The 17,500-nt window shown below is 39.2% G+C and overlaps 1 protein-coding gene and 2 long non-coding RNA genes across 3 annotated transcripts in view; 2 read left to right on the top strand and 1 right to left on the bottom strand.

Moving 5' to 3' along the window:
* Positions 1–7,514: 7,514 nt before the first annotated feature.
* Positions 7,515–8,613, top strand: LOC144542818 (uncharacterized). Its single transcript, XR_013507476.1, has 3 exons — positions 7,515–7,586; positions 7,687–7,926; positions 8,549–8,613. It is a non-coding gene; the product is annotated as an uncharacterized LOC144542818 (long non-coding RNA).
* Positions 8,614–9,856: 1,243 nt separating this feature from the next.
* On the top strand, positions 9,857–11,616 carry LOC144542934 (uncharacterized). The gene is made up of 3 exons (XR_013507517.1): positions 9,857–9,929; positions 10,579–10,638; positions 10,731–11,616. It is a non-coding gene; the product is annotated as an uncharacterized LOC144542934 (long non-coding RNA).
* Positions 11,617–11,975: 359 nt separating this feature from the next.
* Positions 11,976–17,500, bottom strand: part of LOC139908389 (sialin) — a 12,520-nt gene continuing 6,995 nt past the window's right edge. The window contains 4 exon segments of the mRNA XM_078290563.1: positions 11,976–13,844; positions 14,841–14,931; positions 15,578–15,725; positions 17,420–17,500. The exon segment at positions 17,420–17,500 is cut by the window's right edge and continues 52 nt beyond it. Of these exon segments, the coding sequence (XP_078146689.1) occupies positions 13,677–13,844; positions 14,841–14,931; positions 15,578–15,725; positions 17,420–17,500 (488 nt within the window). The 3' untranslated portion in view covers positions 11,976–13,676.

The raw sequence follows: 17,500 nt of genomic DNA, 5'->3' as shown, positions 1-17,500 counted from the left end.
GGTTACTGCATTTTGTTTTTCTGTTTTCTGACCCAAAAGGTTACATGGTCAGTTGTATTTTAAGTGAGTTTTATGACCCTTTGAGCCTTGAAACCTAAATGTCAGGGAGAAAATACTCATTTCATGTCTGAGAGAATCTTACTTTTTACAGATACATGCATTTAATCTGACAACACTGGTAGGTTTACTGATTCAGGATCACAGGTCCATGACCTATGAACTCCTCTATGATTTAAAAATCAAACTGCTCTCATATCAGTTCTCTTAGATACAGGTAGGTGATGAAGCCAACTTAAAAGGCAGGGAAGGGTAAAAGAAGGAAAAAAGGGAGTTTTACTAGAAATAAATGGGAGTTAGTAATCTAGAATAAACTTTACTGATTCTGATTTATTATCTCAAGTACATACGCACATACGATTAGCACTTCAAAAGTGACAAGTGACAAGTGACAAAGTTACAAAGTGCTTTAAAGACAATGAACTTATAACCAATAAAAAAAAACAATAAACAGTAAATGGAAATATGTTAGTAAAATGTCTGTTTGAAAGAAAGAAAAAAAAAAAGTAAAATTTTGTTTATGAGAGAAAAATCACCTCCCTGAAGATACCATAAAAATACAGGATATTGTCTCGAATCAGTTTTGTCTATCTGGACACAATGAATGAATGAATGAATGATTAGTCTCATAGGGACCAATCAATAATCCTGGCTCAGCACTAATTCCTGAGAGGCAATGATCAATAAAAAGCCCTGTAGTCTGCTTTATTCTGAGAGGAAATATAAGACTGAGACGTCCAGCAGTTTTACATTGCTTCACATGCTGTTTTATTTCCGTGACTTTGTGTGGCAAAATGTGGAATTGCAATGTGAAACTGATAAAGAGTAAATATTGGCCCGTATCAATACCATAAATCTGATTGTAAACAAAGAGAAGCTTATAAAGAGAAAAACAAACTTTCCCTCAGTGGTTTCAGAATGAATCAATGAACTATGGGGAGACATAAACACATAATGAAACGCTGAAATATAAATATAGCTTATTTCAAGTTGGCAAGGTTTTGTGGTTATATCATAGACCGTAAAAATAAGGGTTATATCCTAAAAAAAACCACATCTGAAACAGTAGGCTGCTTTCTCAATGCGCTTTATCTGACCGTAAATGTTCTAATAGAGCCGCCAATACAGATAAACAGCGTCCCCTAAAAGTACTAACTGACATATAATTTGATGGACCCGTAGTTTACAGTCGAGTATGACAGATCAAAAAGCCACAGCGTAAACCGGACTACTGAAAAATACATATTAAAAGGACACTTGGAAACTATAGACTGTGAAAAGTAGGGGGAGCAGAATCCCGTTACACCCGAGCGGACTTGACCTCGGTAATGAACATCCGGGTCGTTCACTAAAATCTGATGCAAGCTCCACCGTTAGCCTAGCAAGACCACCTAGTGTGAGCAATCCTGTATTATTTTAACAAAAACCATGCAATTTACACATTACACGGTTAGAAAATGTACCCACAAAGAGGACAACGTTATGTACGAAGGGATAACCGATAAAAAAACCCATGAAAAATTAATAATCAAATAGTAAATAAAAGAATATATTGAAGGCTACACAGGGAAGTGGAGGAGCCTGAACCCACCTAAACTCAGTTTACCCACCTTTCTGTTTGAGGAATAGGGTTTACCCATCTATTTAGATTTAGACTTGTGATAAATATTTATGAGAAAAAGTCTTAGGCTACAGTACTGTCAAACTAAGTTATATATAGGGGATTTTAAGAGGTGGAAAGCATAAATCATAACTTTTCTGAAAATATAATTGCTGAAAATGGGTTTTTGTTGATATTAGTGGTGTTTCGTGTTATGATTATCACTGACTGAGGGTTAAATAGCTCCCTCCACCTGTTTATTTTCCACAACTCCACTATTCTCTATAACAATAGCTTTGATTTATAATTTTTTAAGTCTATTCTATGTATCAGTGTAGTGTCCAATATCTATTTTGAAGTGTTTTGCATTTTGTTTGTTCTCTTGTCCTTTACATTTATCAAAGCCCACTGACAGACCAATGTCAGACCTGTCTATAAGTCTCTCTAGCGCCATCTAGTGGGTGCAGAGAGGAGATGTGTAGAAAAGGCGCACCTTGTTGCCCTCTGGTGGGCAATTAATGCTGATGGCGCTTTAAATCCAATGGAAAAAATACTGAAATTCACATGGTGGGATATTGAACTCCATGAATGGCTTATAAAAATACCCCAGAAAATACACTCAAACAAGACAACGCACACTCTGTCTGTAGCTGCCTAAAGATATTTAGACAGTGTTTCAGACAGAGATATAAGGATATTGTGAGGAATCAGAAAAGCTGAAGAAATGTGTCTTTCCTTTGTGTTTCCTGATCACTTTTGTGCACTTTTACTCATAATGGGACATGGGCGTCTGGAGTGGTGACATTGGCATAAAGTAGATACACAGAGCAACTTTTGGGACAACTAGGGCAACAACAGCAGACACTTTGCATCAGCATCATTGCTTTATTTCAGTTTTTTAACATGAGAATATTTGTGTGAAAACATTTGAATAAAGCCTTTTGACCCTCTGTCTCACCTTGTTGCTTGCTGCTGGGAGTATCGCCCATCTACATCTCTCTGATTATAATCGAGAGAGAGAGAGAGAGAGAGAGAGAGAGAGAGAGAGAGAGAGAGAGAGAGAGAGAGAGCATGAAATTCTCAAAATGTGACTTATGAATAAATGTATATGAATGACTATTTTGGTCATATCTTCACTGTTATCTCTCTACCTACAACACAGAGAGTCGTGAAATTCTGGACAAAATCCTATCTAACAATACAAATATTCTCAGATTTGGGTCCGAGAGACAAAATCTCATCAAATGGGGGTCCGTGGCCCTAATGTGGACTAAATTAGGGGTCCTTGATATAGGAAAAAGGTTGAGAATCACTGCTCTAATGTCTCCAATGTCATTAGAAAACGATAAAAAGACAGTCCTGCCGACTTTCGGTTTCCGGTTTGATGTTTGTTTGTTTGTTTTTTTCAATATCTTTATTTAAAGAAAGCACAGACAGTCGCAGTTGCAGCAAAAAGTGTGTGTTGTTCTAAGAAACACTCCAAGAAGATGTATGATGACTTCTTAGAAGGTTTGACGGGTTTGACACAAGTTTGACAGCGTGGGAAAAAAACGCGATGACGTATGCTCTCGTACGGAGATTTGCTAGCTTGTTAGCATTCCAGACAATTAAATAATAATGACCATGCGCTTGTTTGACAGGCGTGAAAAGGTTATAGGCAATTAAAAACACCATATTTCATATAGATTATTAGAGCCCAAAAACAACCACAGAAAACATCATATTCTTGTTTTGCCCATAGAAATTGAACGGAAATTTTTTACGTTGTCACGGTAACAGCTAAACCGCTGCATACAACTTCCTGTGGCAAGTTTCTTTTTGCGACTTGTTGACAAATCAATCCAACAAAAACAACAAAATTGTTAATGGTTACTAGCACCAGATACATAATGTAACAAATAAAAAATGTTGGGCAGGTTGTGGAGCGATTTAGTGAAGGCCGTAGCCGGCAACAGGAAGTTGTGTAATGCATCAGTTTCTCAATAGGCTACAAAACCCATGGTACAACAGACAAGAGAAGACCGTGAGCAGGACAGCAGGTTCGTCTAGGAGAAAACTCCAAAGAAGAAGAAGAAGAAGCTCTTGATTTCGTTAGAAACGTTTTCTCAACTTGGGATAATTTCCTCGATCTTTCCAGGTAAATGCCTCCAAGATAAATATTTGTAATCGAGACACGTGTTTATATTAGCAGTCTAATAGCCAAGGAAAATAACTGTACATTAAAAACATATCGGAACCTGGCCAAAAAGTCACAGGCATGGCAGATAATATCCGAAAGGATGGGGATACCAGGTTAGAAAAATTATATTGCATTATTTACATATTCAAAAGAAGCATAGATAGCGTAATTGTTGAATTATTTCAGCTGTTTTTGAACGATAAATAATGTTTCAACTGAGATTCCAGCTTGCGCTGTAGCGCGTTGCCGCTTCTGGTCTGAAAAGTCCCAGAGAGAAAGTCCCAGAGAGAGAGAGAGAGAGAGAGAGAGAGAGAGAGAGAGAGAGAGAGAGAGAGAGAGAGAGAGAGAGAGAGAGAGAGAGAGAGAGAGAGAGAGAGAGAGAGAGAGAGAGAGAGAGAGAGAGAGAGAGAGAGAGAGAGAGAGAGAGAGAGAGAGAGAGAGAGAGAGAGAGAGAGAGAGAGACTGACTATGCGTCCACCCCTCGCGAGCGGAGCGTCAGATGAGCCGTAGTAGCAGTAAAACGTGGTGTGGTTGCTTGTGGTTGCCGAGAGTGCAAACTGTGTCTTGTCAGTAAAAAAAACCACTGGTGCAGGTTAGTGTCGGCTGTCTGTGACCGGTCTGTCACTCTCCTGTTTCCCTCTTTCTTATCCTGGCTGTATGCCACATGTTTCTGTCTGTCTCCACTTCTCTCTGTCTCATCTGCTTCTCTCTCTCTCTCTCTCTGTTCTTCAGTTGCTGTCTCGCTCTCCTGGTAAAACAGGTAGGTAACTGAAGCAAAGTGTAATATGTGTATGTAATGTTAAAACTGTTAGGAAATGTGGCAGTTTAAAACACTTCTGTGAAGGAGCTGTAATGAGTGTCCAAGTGATAAGTAATAATGTTAGAAATGTACTAAAATATGTAGGAAGGCTTATTTGTAAAAGCTGGGAGATGGTAAGATTATAAATAGTATGAAGAATAGGTGTATTTTGAGTTGAAAAAAACTGAAAGTCAAGTAATAATGTTAGAAATGTATTAAAATTAGTATTAGAAGTATACAGCCTCCCAACAATGTGAGAGACAGAGAAAGAGAGAGAAGAGAGACAGATACACATAGATAGATAGGTAGATAGATAGATAGATAGGTAGATAGGTAGAGAGACAGACAGACAGAGAGAGAAGAGAAAGAGAATGAAAAGTATTTAGTAGTAATAAGCTGTAGTAGTAGTAGCAGTAAAAGTATTAGAAGTATAAAGCCTCCCAACAATGTGAGAGACAGAGAAAGAGAGAGAAGAGAGACACAGATACAGATAGATAGATAGAGATAGATAGGTAGAGACAGACAGACAGACAGACAGAGAGAATGAGAATGAGAAGTATTTAGTAGTAGTAGCTGTAGTAGTAGAAGTATTAGAGTATGTAAGTAAGTAAGTATTAGAAGTATAAAGCCTCCCAACAACATGAAAGAGAAAGAGAGAGAAGAGAGACACAGAGACATATAGATAGATAGATAGATAGAGACAGACAGAGAGAGAAAGTGTCACGATCCCAGCCTAGCCCTTTGTGTTTTAGGCGTGGTGTTTTCCCTCTACTTTCCAGTGTGTGTGTGTGTGTGGTGTGTGTCTGTTCTTTGGCCCTCCTGCACCTGCACACCTGTCTGCCGTCGTGTTCGTTGGATCGTCTGCTTTGTTTTCTGCTCTGTTCCCTGTGTTGTTTTTCCGTTGGGTTCTGAGACTTGTTTCCTGCCAGGTTTGGTTTCTGCGTTTCCTTCGCTTGCCGGCCTTTTGTGTTTTTGCCTTTTGGATCGCCTGTTTTGTTCTGTACTTCAGCCTCAGTTCCTTTATTAAAGCCCTTTTGCTTCAGCCAAGTTCTCTGTCTGCTGGCTTTGCATTTGGGTCCAGACTCTGAGTTGCTCCCTTGTGACAGAAAGAGAATGAAAAGTATTTAGTAGAAATAAGCTGTAGTAGTAGTAGCAGTAGAAGTATTAGAAGTATAAAGTCTCCCAACAACGAGAGAGAGAGAGAGAGAGAGAGAGAGAGATTTAGGAAGTCTTATGTGTGAAAGCATGAAGGTATAGGGAGTACAAATGTTGAGTATAAGGTATATTTTGAGTAGAATATAAAAATATGTAAAAGACGTTAAAATGGAGAAGAGCTGCATGTGTAAGACAGCAGCAGTGGAACAGAAAGTAGTGTGACAGAGTGGAGCCCTATAGTGTCGAACAAACGTTAATAACTCAAAAACTATACATCATATTGCTGATATGTTTACATTGTGAGTGAGAGCAGAAGTAGCTGAAGAGTTTAATATATAACATATGCATGTAATGTTAAAGTTGTGGAAGTGATTGAAGTTTAAAAGCAAAAACCTGTTCAAAATAGACACACACGGTATAGCACTGGTGTCGAACAAACATCCATATCTCAAAAACTAAAAAATTGCTGACTCAGCAATCACACAAATAGAAAGGAATCCTTCCAAAAAATGAAAAGGTGGGGCAGAGAAATTGAGGTTATAGTTAGACGGTTAGATGTTATAGTTTATTAGAATTTCTTGTTACCTGGTGTTGGTTAATTTAAATATTTATTGTTGAAAGTTACCAAATGAAAGTGCTAAAAATGGCAATAGCAATCCCTGACTGATTTAATCTGTATTGATATAGATTATATCGCCTTTTCAAATATAGCCCTTTATCATGATGCACTAAATGCTCAATGTCGTGGTGTCCTCACAGTGGTGGTCTGCTGGCGACAAACCGTATGTAGTACTAATTTATATATACTGTACAAGAGTGACAGACACTAAGTCTTGCTGTATTAATGTATGCGTCAGTGGGGATGGTGGAATATTCGCAGGCTGGATGTGGGCCGGTCTAGGTCAGAAAGCCCAGGGCCATTTTCTTGTCCCAGTCCGTCCCTGATCAGACGCCAGCAAAAAAAAGCTAAATACCTATATAAATATTTAGACACTTGGGAGACTATTTATCCATTCCTGACCAGAGGTATGTTGGGAAACAACCATGCGATTTGCAAGGTTTAGAGTGGAGTTTAGTATTGGTCACGGTGGGGAAAAAGATGTCAACCAGCATGCTAGTTGGTAGATCTCTGGAACTGAGAGAGGAAACCCTTTCATAATGTAAAAATTGTGGTCGGGTGGGGGGCCCCGGAAAATCTCCCTTATTTTCAAAGCCCAATGTTGACAGGTATGAGTCTGTTATATGTAAATAGATGAGGCTATATTCTGTTTTGGCTACTGTAAGTCTTCTTTGACAGAAAACAGGGGATACTGCACGCCCGCCGGGTGTACCTCGCGGGCGTATACAGCCTGTATACAATAACTATAACTCGAGATGGTCAGTGGCTGAGTGTGTGTGTGTGTGTGTGTATGTGTTTGTTGTGTGTAAGTTTCACACACAGAGGAGGAGAGAGGGAATTCCTCCCGTTTAGGCCTGCAGATATCAAATATTATTTGTATGTGTTTTAAGGAAGTCCTCCTTAGATAATGTTGAATGTGTCATAATTTTATGCTGATGTGCTGTAGGTGTCCTTTCTCCTGAACCTCATCTGTTTGGAAGATCCAGAGAGTCTTCTCAACACTGATCTGCAACATGAACAGAAGTAGGTTTTTGACCTTATACCAATTTTAAAATGTGTCCATGTCGACCATCAGAGCTTCTAATTTCTACTTTTGTCTTGACAGTACTATTTTCCATCTTTCTTCTGCTGGGTGTAATAAGGCTCTCAGAGAACTCTTCAATTAGACCAAGCCCAAGTAAGTCTTAATCTTCTGTTTATACCAGTCTGAATAATGTATTAGAATATTTTTTTTACCTATTATTTATGCGGCTGACTCATAGATACGTCATTTGCAGGTGGAAATAATTATGTGTTCAAGGTCTTCGCCTGCAACAAAACTGGATGCGATGCCAGTGTGACTGAAGTGTGGTGCAACGAGAAACCGATTTTGAACAAAACTGATATTCCGTACTGCAGAAGCGTTCTACACCTCATGCAGGTCTGCAAGTGCGGCGGCAGGCTGTTAGTGAATTCAACCGGTATTTGTGACTTCGAAGGGGACAGCGGAGACAATATTGAGGCTCAAATCATTGCAGGTAGGTAGATGCCTTAATCTACAATGTGATTTTTTTTTTTTTTTTTTAGTGAGCTAATTCAGCAACTGATTTTAATTCATAGAAAACAATCACAGATTCAACAGCTGCTGATGATGTTGAATTAGAAAATTACACACAAGCCTCACCCACCCACCCACCCACCCAGCCTCCAGTTTCCTCCCACAGTCCAAAGATATGCAAGTCAGGTGAATTGGAGACTCTAAATTGCCCATAAGCATGAATGTGAGTGTGTTTGATATGATATGATCCAGTAGGCTATAGCATATGGCATGTATAGTATATGATGCAGTATAGTATATGATATGGTATGTAAAACCCTTTGAGACATACCTGTGATAAAGGGCTATATAAGTAAACTGGACTTGTCCCCATTTTCCTCATCAAAACTCAACAGCATCATATCCTGTGTATTGGTAAATGTCTACCAATAACTCAGGTTATTCGATCTAATATCACGTCACGCCACAGTTGTTGAATGTGTGATTGTCACGGATTGTATTGATAGTATGTATGAATAGAGGCTAAAGTGTGAAATGCATAAATAAACGCCTGGAAACTATAGTGAAAGTAAAGAGCTGTGTTTTTTTTTTTTCCCTCTAAGGTGGAGACGCTGCCAGCCTCTGTCCCTCTGACCACCAGGAGCGCTCTGAGGACCTGACAGGTGCAGGAAAACACTGAAAAAGTCATATGGATGTGTAGCTGATATTTTGAGAGCACATTTGGCTAGCTGTTGCAGCAAAGGTCCCTCTTGGCCACACTGTAAACAGTTGATAACAATGTCAGATAGTGTGAGTCAAATCGTTTTGTTTATTGTGTGGCTTTGTGGTAAAAGGGAGAGATTTACTATGGTCTGTAAGGCAGGAAACTGAAGAAGAAATTCTGCTCTTACGTTGCAATGGTGGAGAGAGCAGCAGCATGCAGTAGCAGTGGAGAAACAGCGGGTTCGAGCTTGTAGTGAATGAAGATGTGACCCATGTGGAATGGGGTGTTGGGACTGTGTAGGTCTGTGTGGAATGGATTTCCACGAAGACGTTAGCAGACAAAAATCTGGCACTTTTGAGACCACAGTTGATTATGGTACAACAGTTTTGGTAGGCATAAGTATTGCTGTTATGGCATCAGAGCCATTTCGTGAGATGTGGCTTGTTTGCAATGGCCAATAGGGTCTCTGTGTGCACCCCGGGGAGACCACCGGGAGACCCCTGGGACTAAGACTCCCACCCTCAATTCTCGTCCCAGTCCGGCCCTGCGTCACGTCACGTCAGATCACACAGGTCATTGTTTCGATTGATCATTGACTGGAGTTTTTCCTTTTGCCTGCAGCTGGTATGACATCATCACCGACATCCAACGATGGTGAAGAAAATTCTAAGGCCCAACGATATAAAATCATCGGCGGAGTTTCGGGTGAGTGCTGAACACCGTTAAATCTGCTGCTTCGTCTGCTTACGCCACATTTCTTCTGCTTCTGGGTTAGCGACTGTTGTCAGCAGCCAGTGGTACGTCTTACCTAAACCTTTCACACCTTTAAACCCATGTAGTCTATGATATATTATTCTTTAAATTCTGAAAAAGAATATTTCTTGATACAGGTCCCTGCTGCTAATCCTACTTGCTTCTGCTCTGTCCTCTTCTGTGTCTTGGGAATGCTTCACCTGCTTTCGCTCAGGACGGGAATGCTTGTCTTTCAAACGCTATCCAAACTAAAGATAATAAGGTGAGATTCAAACTTTACGATGTGGTGCGTGCATCGTGTATTTATACAGTTATCTGAAATATCCATCTCTTGTTGCCACAGGTGCAGTAGTCCTAGTGCTTCTAGGTGCTTCGATTGCACTTGGGATCTTCTGTGTGAAAAGGTGCAATTGACAAAGGTTTGCCACAGAAATGCGCCCATGTTATATAATGGTATTCAATTAAAATTAAAATGTATCTCACTTTTATTACAGGCGAAACGAGAGGCGGAATAGACAGCAAAAACAGTAAGTAAAATACATTATTAAGTTCAATTTATTTAAAGTGCATTATCACAAGTCCCAACACACTTTACAAAAGATACATTTAAAAGAACAGTAAAAACAGCTCATATCCCATAGAATATAATGAAATATCAGTATAAAACAAGGATGAAACTATACACGGGAAATAAACCAGTACATAAGGAAGAAGAATGTTACATGATCTTGGATATTGGACCAGCTAGACTATTTAGGCTACACCATGGGATTTAGAGAGTAAGTGTGTTTTAAGTTTGTGTAAATTATCTTAAGTCTGCTCTTTCCTGTACTGGGAGCCAATGTCGTTTGATCAAAACGGGGGTGATGTGATCATGTTTCTTAGTTCCAGTTAAAATTATGGCTGCAGCATTTTGGACCAATTGGAGCGATCTAAGAGCTGAAATTGGGAGGCTGGAGAAGAGAGAATTGCAGTAATCAAGCCTTGATGAAACGAATTAAAGTCACTGAGTCCCCCAGTGATAGAATTGGTTGGATTTCGGTGATGGAAAAAATGCCGACGTAGCGATGGACTTAATGTGAGATTCAAAAGAGAGGGAGGAGTCACTAGGTTCCATCACAGATAGACAGATCACATTACCAACACTTGCTCATGTTAAATATGAACTTCTTTCAGTGAACCGGATGTGGGTGTAGCCCTGACAAATGTGACAACTGCTGGGGGAAACGGAGACAGGTTTGTGCTCACTGAATAGGCAGCATAGCCACAGTATGTATGACTGTGGGCAGAAAGATACTCACTCTGGGATGTCATCTTACACTTTTTAGAGACGCTGCTGATGGTCCTGGACTGGATGATGACAACCCTCCTCCTCAGTTTGATCATGGAGGATGAACCGCAGCAGCTTCTCTTTTGACAAGAGAAGGCATAGCCCCTGATTTATCAATAAGAGAATAGTACTGTTTATTGGTTGTAGTTAGGATTAATGAGGCAACCTTGGATGTTCTGGCTGAGAGTACATACCTCCCGAGATGGGCGGCCGCGGTATCTAAATTAAGGTCTATAGGTGACCAGTGGGTAAACATTTGCTGTTACAGTGAGTCTCTGTACATATCCAGAACAATCCATCACAGTCCCAACAGAAAACAGAAAACAAAAAAACAAACAAACTAACAAAAGGGGACAATAGATAGATGAGTGGAGGGACCACCACATACCCATAATCATCAATAAATTAGTGAAAGTCAATGCACAAATACATCAGTGATGCATTGGCAGGACATTTACATAGTTTGCACCTTTAAAGGTGACCATATGCCATCAAGTACTTGTTCCTGTACATAATGATCACACTCCATCAGATTAACTACATTATGTCAAATTCCCTCAAACTATCAATACATTCTATTAACTACATAGTCAAAACCCATTCTTTTCATCTTTATTAAACACTTGGCTCTGGTATATATGAAGGAAAATTGTTACAAATAATCAAACAGTATAAAGCTATTCAGTTGTTCTGATTTCTAAGTCTAGGTAGTGTATTTTTGTGTATTTGAAATACATATTTAATTACTTTTGAGTATTTTGTAATTTATATTTGTCCAGCAGGAAAATATTAAGATGTCATTTGTATCAAGATACTTTTAGTAGTACTATTTGTTTTGATGCTTCCTCGGCCTCTGGCCCCTACTATCCATGCACTGTTTGAGAGATCAAACCACTGTGAATAAAAACGTACTGTATGTGCTAACGTAACTTATTTAAAACTGCAAGCTAAAGCTCAGAAAGAGGGCAGTATTATGTGGCACTGGGATCTCATTGTGGCATTTTATTACTGGTGATGGTTTTCATGCATGGCACTTGTTTTTTATGTACTGGAAAGCTTCATGGTCTCATACTTTACTATTTTACTTTACTATTTTATACTATTTTGTGTTACTGTTGGAATAATGTAAATGTTTCTCAAATGCATTTTTGTATTCTGGAAATACAAATGATATGTATTTTAATTAAATGCATTTCTTGACACCAGGTATTTTTTGTATTTATTTTGATACATTTAATGGCCATGTATTTGTAATTCAGCATCTACAGCAGACGGACGAGGTAAAGGGTCTCAAACAGCAGCTGACGTTGCCTCAGCATCGTTGGTTTAGCAACAGAGGAAGGTCTTCTTACCTGAAAACATTTGATTACAGGCTTTTCACCCTCTGTCTCACCTTGTTGCTTGCTGCTGGGAGTATCATCCATCTACATTATAATCGATTATAAACTTACAACATGTTAACATGTCAAACCACAATATTCTGGACACACACACACAGAGCATGAAATTCTCAAAATGTGACTCATGAATCCGTTTAGATATTGCTGATTTTACTTTCACATAGAAATACAAACTGTGATTCTTTTCACAATAAAATACAAAGCATTTGAACAACATCATACATTTCCAAAGTACAAAGAAGGTAAAAACATTATTGCATCCGTTTTAAGAACATCATATTACAATCACAGTGCACTGTGATATACGGGTCGACAAAAACAGTCAGACTCTTAAAACATCCTATATTCCATAAAGACAGCGATTATTTGGGTCGAAGAAGTTTACAGCGCTGGCTGCATCTTGATGGGACAGCGAACTTGAAAGCACCATGCAAGTCCAGGTGCTTTGGATAAAAAACATCCAGCAAATAGCTTAATATGTTACGTAACGCATCGGCAGCATTATCAGATATAAGGCTTTTGGTTTACTTCAATATATGAAAGGTACTTCCATTGGTCCTGCTGGACAGTTTGTGGTCCGAAAACAGATACAGCTGTAAACAATGTAACTATAAAAGGCATGTGGTTGATAATAATAATAATAATAATAATAATAATAAGTAGAGATCCTTTTCTTTAAAATGCATTTTTTCTTAAAATATTAAATAAAAAACATTGGGTCCTATCTTATTCACAGTCAAAGAAAAACATTAAAAAATACACAAAAAGATCACACAGCTGGTGACGATTTGCTCCAACCTGAGGTGTTGAATGTTAAACACTGAATATCTCACTGGTCAATCTTAGTCCTGTTCATTTTTAAGGACAGTGTTGTGTAAAGCACAAAGAGAAAGAGAGGCCATGCTGTATCAAAAAAGCAGAAGGAATCATGATCTATTGTTTGGAAAAAACGATGAATGCCCAGTAGATGGTGAATCAAGGCGGTATAATGTCAGTGAGCTCTATCTAGGAGTCTCACATCTCATCATAAATACTAAATCCAGTTGTTTATCTTCCTAGTAGAGATGCATCTACACCTTGTTCTCTTAAAAATCCCCCCATCCTCCCCTTTCCTCTTTTAAAAATGTACCTAAAATATGATTATAATGTAGTATTTTAAAAGAAAACTGCTACACAATCTTCAGTTAATCCTGTGTGGGCATTAAGCGGTCAAATGGAGACACAATTTCCCGACATTTAAACCGACGTTTTGACAACAACACTCTGTCCTGGTATAATGATATGAACGTTATGCCCTCACCCTGTTGAAGGCAGGTTTTGTTAATAATATCGCTCTCGATCTGTCTGTCTGTGATGAAAAGCACATCTGCCCTTCTGTGTTTTGTGCGGAGACACACCTCTCACTCTTTTATTATCTTTGTAAACTGTCAATCCTGTATCTGCCTGTTTACCTCGCTTTAGGGAGACAGACCTCTCACTTTCTATCTTATTCCAGTATCTGTCTTTCATAATGGCAGTACACCTGTCACAGTTTCTATCTGTCTTTATGCGGAGACGGGGCGGTTTCTCTTGCCCTCGGCCTCTGCCCTCTCCTCCTCGGTCATGGCCCACTTCTGGAGCTTTCCGCTGCCGAATATCGTGTAGACGACCGCACCGATGGCGTTGAGCCCGGCCGCCACCCAGAACACTCTCCTCCAGCCCTCCAGGGAGTGCTGACACCACAGAAGAAGAGGGGACATCAGTAGCAGGTCACTGCAATGACTATGTGAGTGTCTTACCTAACTGTATGTTGTGTACTGTCAGCAACTTAGTCTGGATTTCACAATCAGTTTTAGTGTCCCATGATGGTCTAAATGCTGTTTCAGGAACTTTTCCACCCTAAAGTACTTGGGGAAAAAACCTGAATCCCTGTAATTTTTAAAAAAATTTTTTGGCATAAACATGGTCAAATTTAAAAGTTACTGGATATTGACAAATTCAATCAAATTCAAAATATTCAATGATCAATCCAAAAATATATATATTGGTGTCAGCCTTCAAAAATCCACATTGGTCGAACCCTAGTTTGTGTGTGTGCAGTGGTGGAAAGAGTACTAGAATGTCCTACTCAAGTATTAGTATTGTTATTTTGCTGATATTTTACTTAAGTAGAAGTAATAGTGCTGGTGTAAAAATCTACTTAAGTAAAAGTAAAAAGTAGCTCATTTAAAATATACTCAGTAAAAGTTACTGAGTTACTTTTTTAGAAAAGAGTACATTGTTAGATGTCATCTTTTCCATGTGATTCTAAAAAACAAAAAATTAGATATTACAAAATAAAGTGTAAATAAAGTAAATAATCCAGTTTCTGATGCTTATGGAGAGCCACAAAATCTGTCCTCTGTAATGGATGCGATTTAAAATGTAGTGAATTTCAATACTTCAATAAAAACATACTTAAATAAAAGTTAAATTATTCACTTTAAAAAAATACTCAAAAAAGTACACAAAAACACTACTCAATTACAGTAACATGAGTAAATGTAATGAGTTACTTCCACCCTTGTGTGTGTGTGTGTGTGTGTGTGCCTGTTGATCTGTCTATATGTCTACCTGTATACTGTGTTGACAAAGTTTTGTTACTATATGAGCATTTAAATCCATTTGATGATCTGAGTGACCGGTGAGGTGATGAGGGTGAAACAACAAGTTTGTGTTGAGGGACTTACGTCTTCGGTCAGGTAGCCGGTAACTATAGGTGCCAGGACACCCGGGATGGTCCCGAAGGTATTGGTGATTCCCAGGAGGACGCCTGCGTACCTGGTGAGGAGAGGAGACACATGCATTGGAAATATTTTGGTGGTGTCACATATCTTCAAAAAGTGAGTGATTTCAGTTAGTCGCCTAAAATGTGTTACAAAACATTCCTGAGGCCTTTTACTAAATCATCTGTATGTAGGTGTAACAGGTGTTTTTATTGATTTATTTCTGTTTCATTATTATCCTTACCCTTTCTTTCTTTCTTTCCTTCTTTCTTTCTTTCTTAATGCCATTCTACGCTAAAAGAATATTTCTATTTTTTATTATTATCCTTACCTATTTTTATCTTTATTTCTTTTTTAATGTAATTTTACTAGACAAATTATGTATTTTTTGTGTTTTCTGTGACGCACACTGAATTTGCCTTGTGGATAAAATGTTCTATATAAATTCAGTTTGCCTTGCCTTGCCTTTCTATTAAATTATATGCTGTGTGACAGCTATTGAATATAATTTCAGAGACAGTCATGCACACAGATCTGGAAGACAGTGTATCTTAGTGATAATATTAGTTTTCATGCATCTGGGTCTTAGTGCAGACTACATTAGACCTTAGACTACATTTCGAGGCAAAGGGAAAGCGTAAGAACGTAACCTAAGATAATGTAACCTTATGAAACTACAGAGCCGAGGCAGAGGCACCCACCGAGGAGCGATGTCTATCTGGTTGATGTAGACTCCGGCGGCGCTGGTTCCTCCGATGGTCGTGGAGAGGGTGAGCAGGGTGACGGTCAGGGTGGCGCTGCAGCCGGCGTAGCCCACCGCCACCAGGCAGGCTGCAGGCAGCAGCAAACCTGCTCACAGAGAGGAGGAGGGAGGGGTGTTAAAAAAAAACGAAGGAAATACCGGCATTCTGCTGCTGGTATTAGTGGTTTGGTTTGTGCCATGTTTTGACGATGCATTGTCTTTTTATGTTTGGTTGAAAAAACGCATGAAATAGACAACCGAAGGGGGATTTACTGCATTATGTCATTTTGTTTTCTCCTTTCTCTGTTGCTTTGCATCCAAACATCGAGAGATGACTGTAAAGATTAATACACCTTAACCATGATGCTTTAACAAGGTGTTGATTTCATTCAACACAATTATTGTCGAACCTTCCCTGAATATCCAAACATTTTAGTTATGAAAACAGCACGACGAGTTGTCAGTCGAGTCAGGATACACAGACAGAGCCGAACCACATGGGGGCAGCACTGCTCCATTCAGAACTCATTCACAACTAACTAAACTGTTATAAATTGGTCTAACTCACCCTTTGGTCTGACCATCACACCTAGGGCGGGGTATTGGTACTCGATACCTTTAAGGTATCAACTGAAATAACCCAGTACCAAGTAGTATCGAAACTTCTCCAGTCAAACGATACCTGCATTCGATACTTTTTGTACACAGATCTAGAAAAAAATGACTATTTGTATGGTTTTGCTCGCAGCCAATCACCGCAAGCGTTCTTCGATTTAATGCGACGTGTGATTGGCCCGCTACCGCAGCAGCTACAACCCATACAGTCTGTGGTGGTGAAGTCGAGCGCGGTGTGTGTGACGGAGTTGGCAGTTCAGCGTGCCGAGATGCCACCAAAACTTACAAAAAAAGGTATCGAAAGAAGTACTCTATTGGTATCGGTATCACTTTAAGGGTACTGGTATTGGTACTGGTATCGTAATTTTTTAAACGATACCCAGCCCTTCACACCTGTCTACGCTCAGGACAGTTCCCTTTACTCACAGATACTGAGAGACTGACTCCCTACCAGCTGCAGGAGGGTTATTTTACAGCTGGCTCTTTACTCTAAGCTAAAATAGAATTTCCCTAAGGGGATTAATGAAGTGTCACATTATTTGTTGAATAGTCAAAACATGAATGATCTCAAAGTAAGAAGTCTGTTAATAATCTCATCTGAGTATATCACTCCGCAGTCAAGGTCCATTTTGTTGATTTCTAATAAAAATTAAATTAAATTATAAAAACTTGCGACACCTTGTGCCAAAAAGACGTTACTCCTTGGTTACTGCAGACAGTGCTGCTGGACTAGTTTTTTGGTGGAAGCTTGTGAATTATTTTAGCTCATAATAAAATAATTTCAAATCAACTTTTTGTGTCAAATGATTCATCTTTGGCGATAATGTACAGGAAGCCCCACTTTGGTCAGGGTCTTGAATCACTTTATTGGCTCATTTTACAAAAATGAGCCAATAATTGCTGTACTTTTATCCCTTACTTATCTTACACATTTACATCATAGACGGGTTGATCAAACTAGTCCTAAATAAATTGCTTTTGAGAATGCCTTTAACTTCCTCAAAACATGTAACCTTTGCATGTGAGGGTGAAAGTCTTGCATACAGCATTTAGACACAGAAACAATCATGCACAGGTGAACATAGGAGCCCACACACACACACACACACACACACACACACACACACACATACACACACACACAATGATGACCACAAAGAGGATGTGAGAGGACAAGTTCCCTTGCCTGTGAGCGTAAAGATCTTGCGTACGGCGGTGACGCTGAGCAGCTCCTTCCCGATCAGACTGTCTGCTATCACACCAGAGA

Source organism: Centroberyx gerrardi, chromosome 19, assembly GCF_048128805.1.
Source record: "Centroberyx gerrardi isolate f3 chromosome 19, fCenGer3.hap1.cur.20231027, whole genome shotgun sequence".
In the NCBI taxonomy this organism is placed as follows: domain Eukaryota; kingdom Metazoa; phylum Chordata; class Actinopteri; order Beryciformes; family Berycidae; genus Centroberyx; species Centroberyx gerrardi.
The sequence above is the reverse complement of the archived record's forward strand: the minus strand, read 5'-3'. Positions and strand labels throughout refer to the sequence as shown.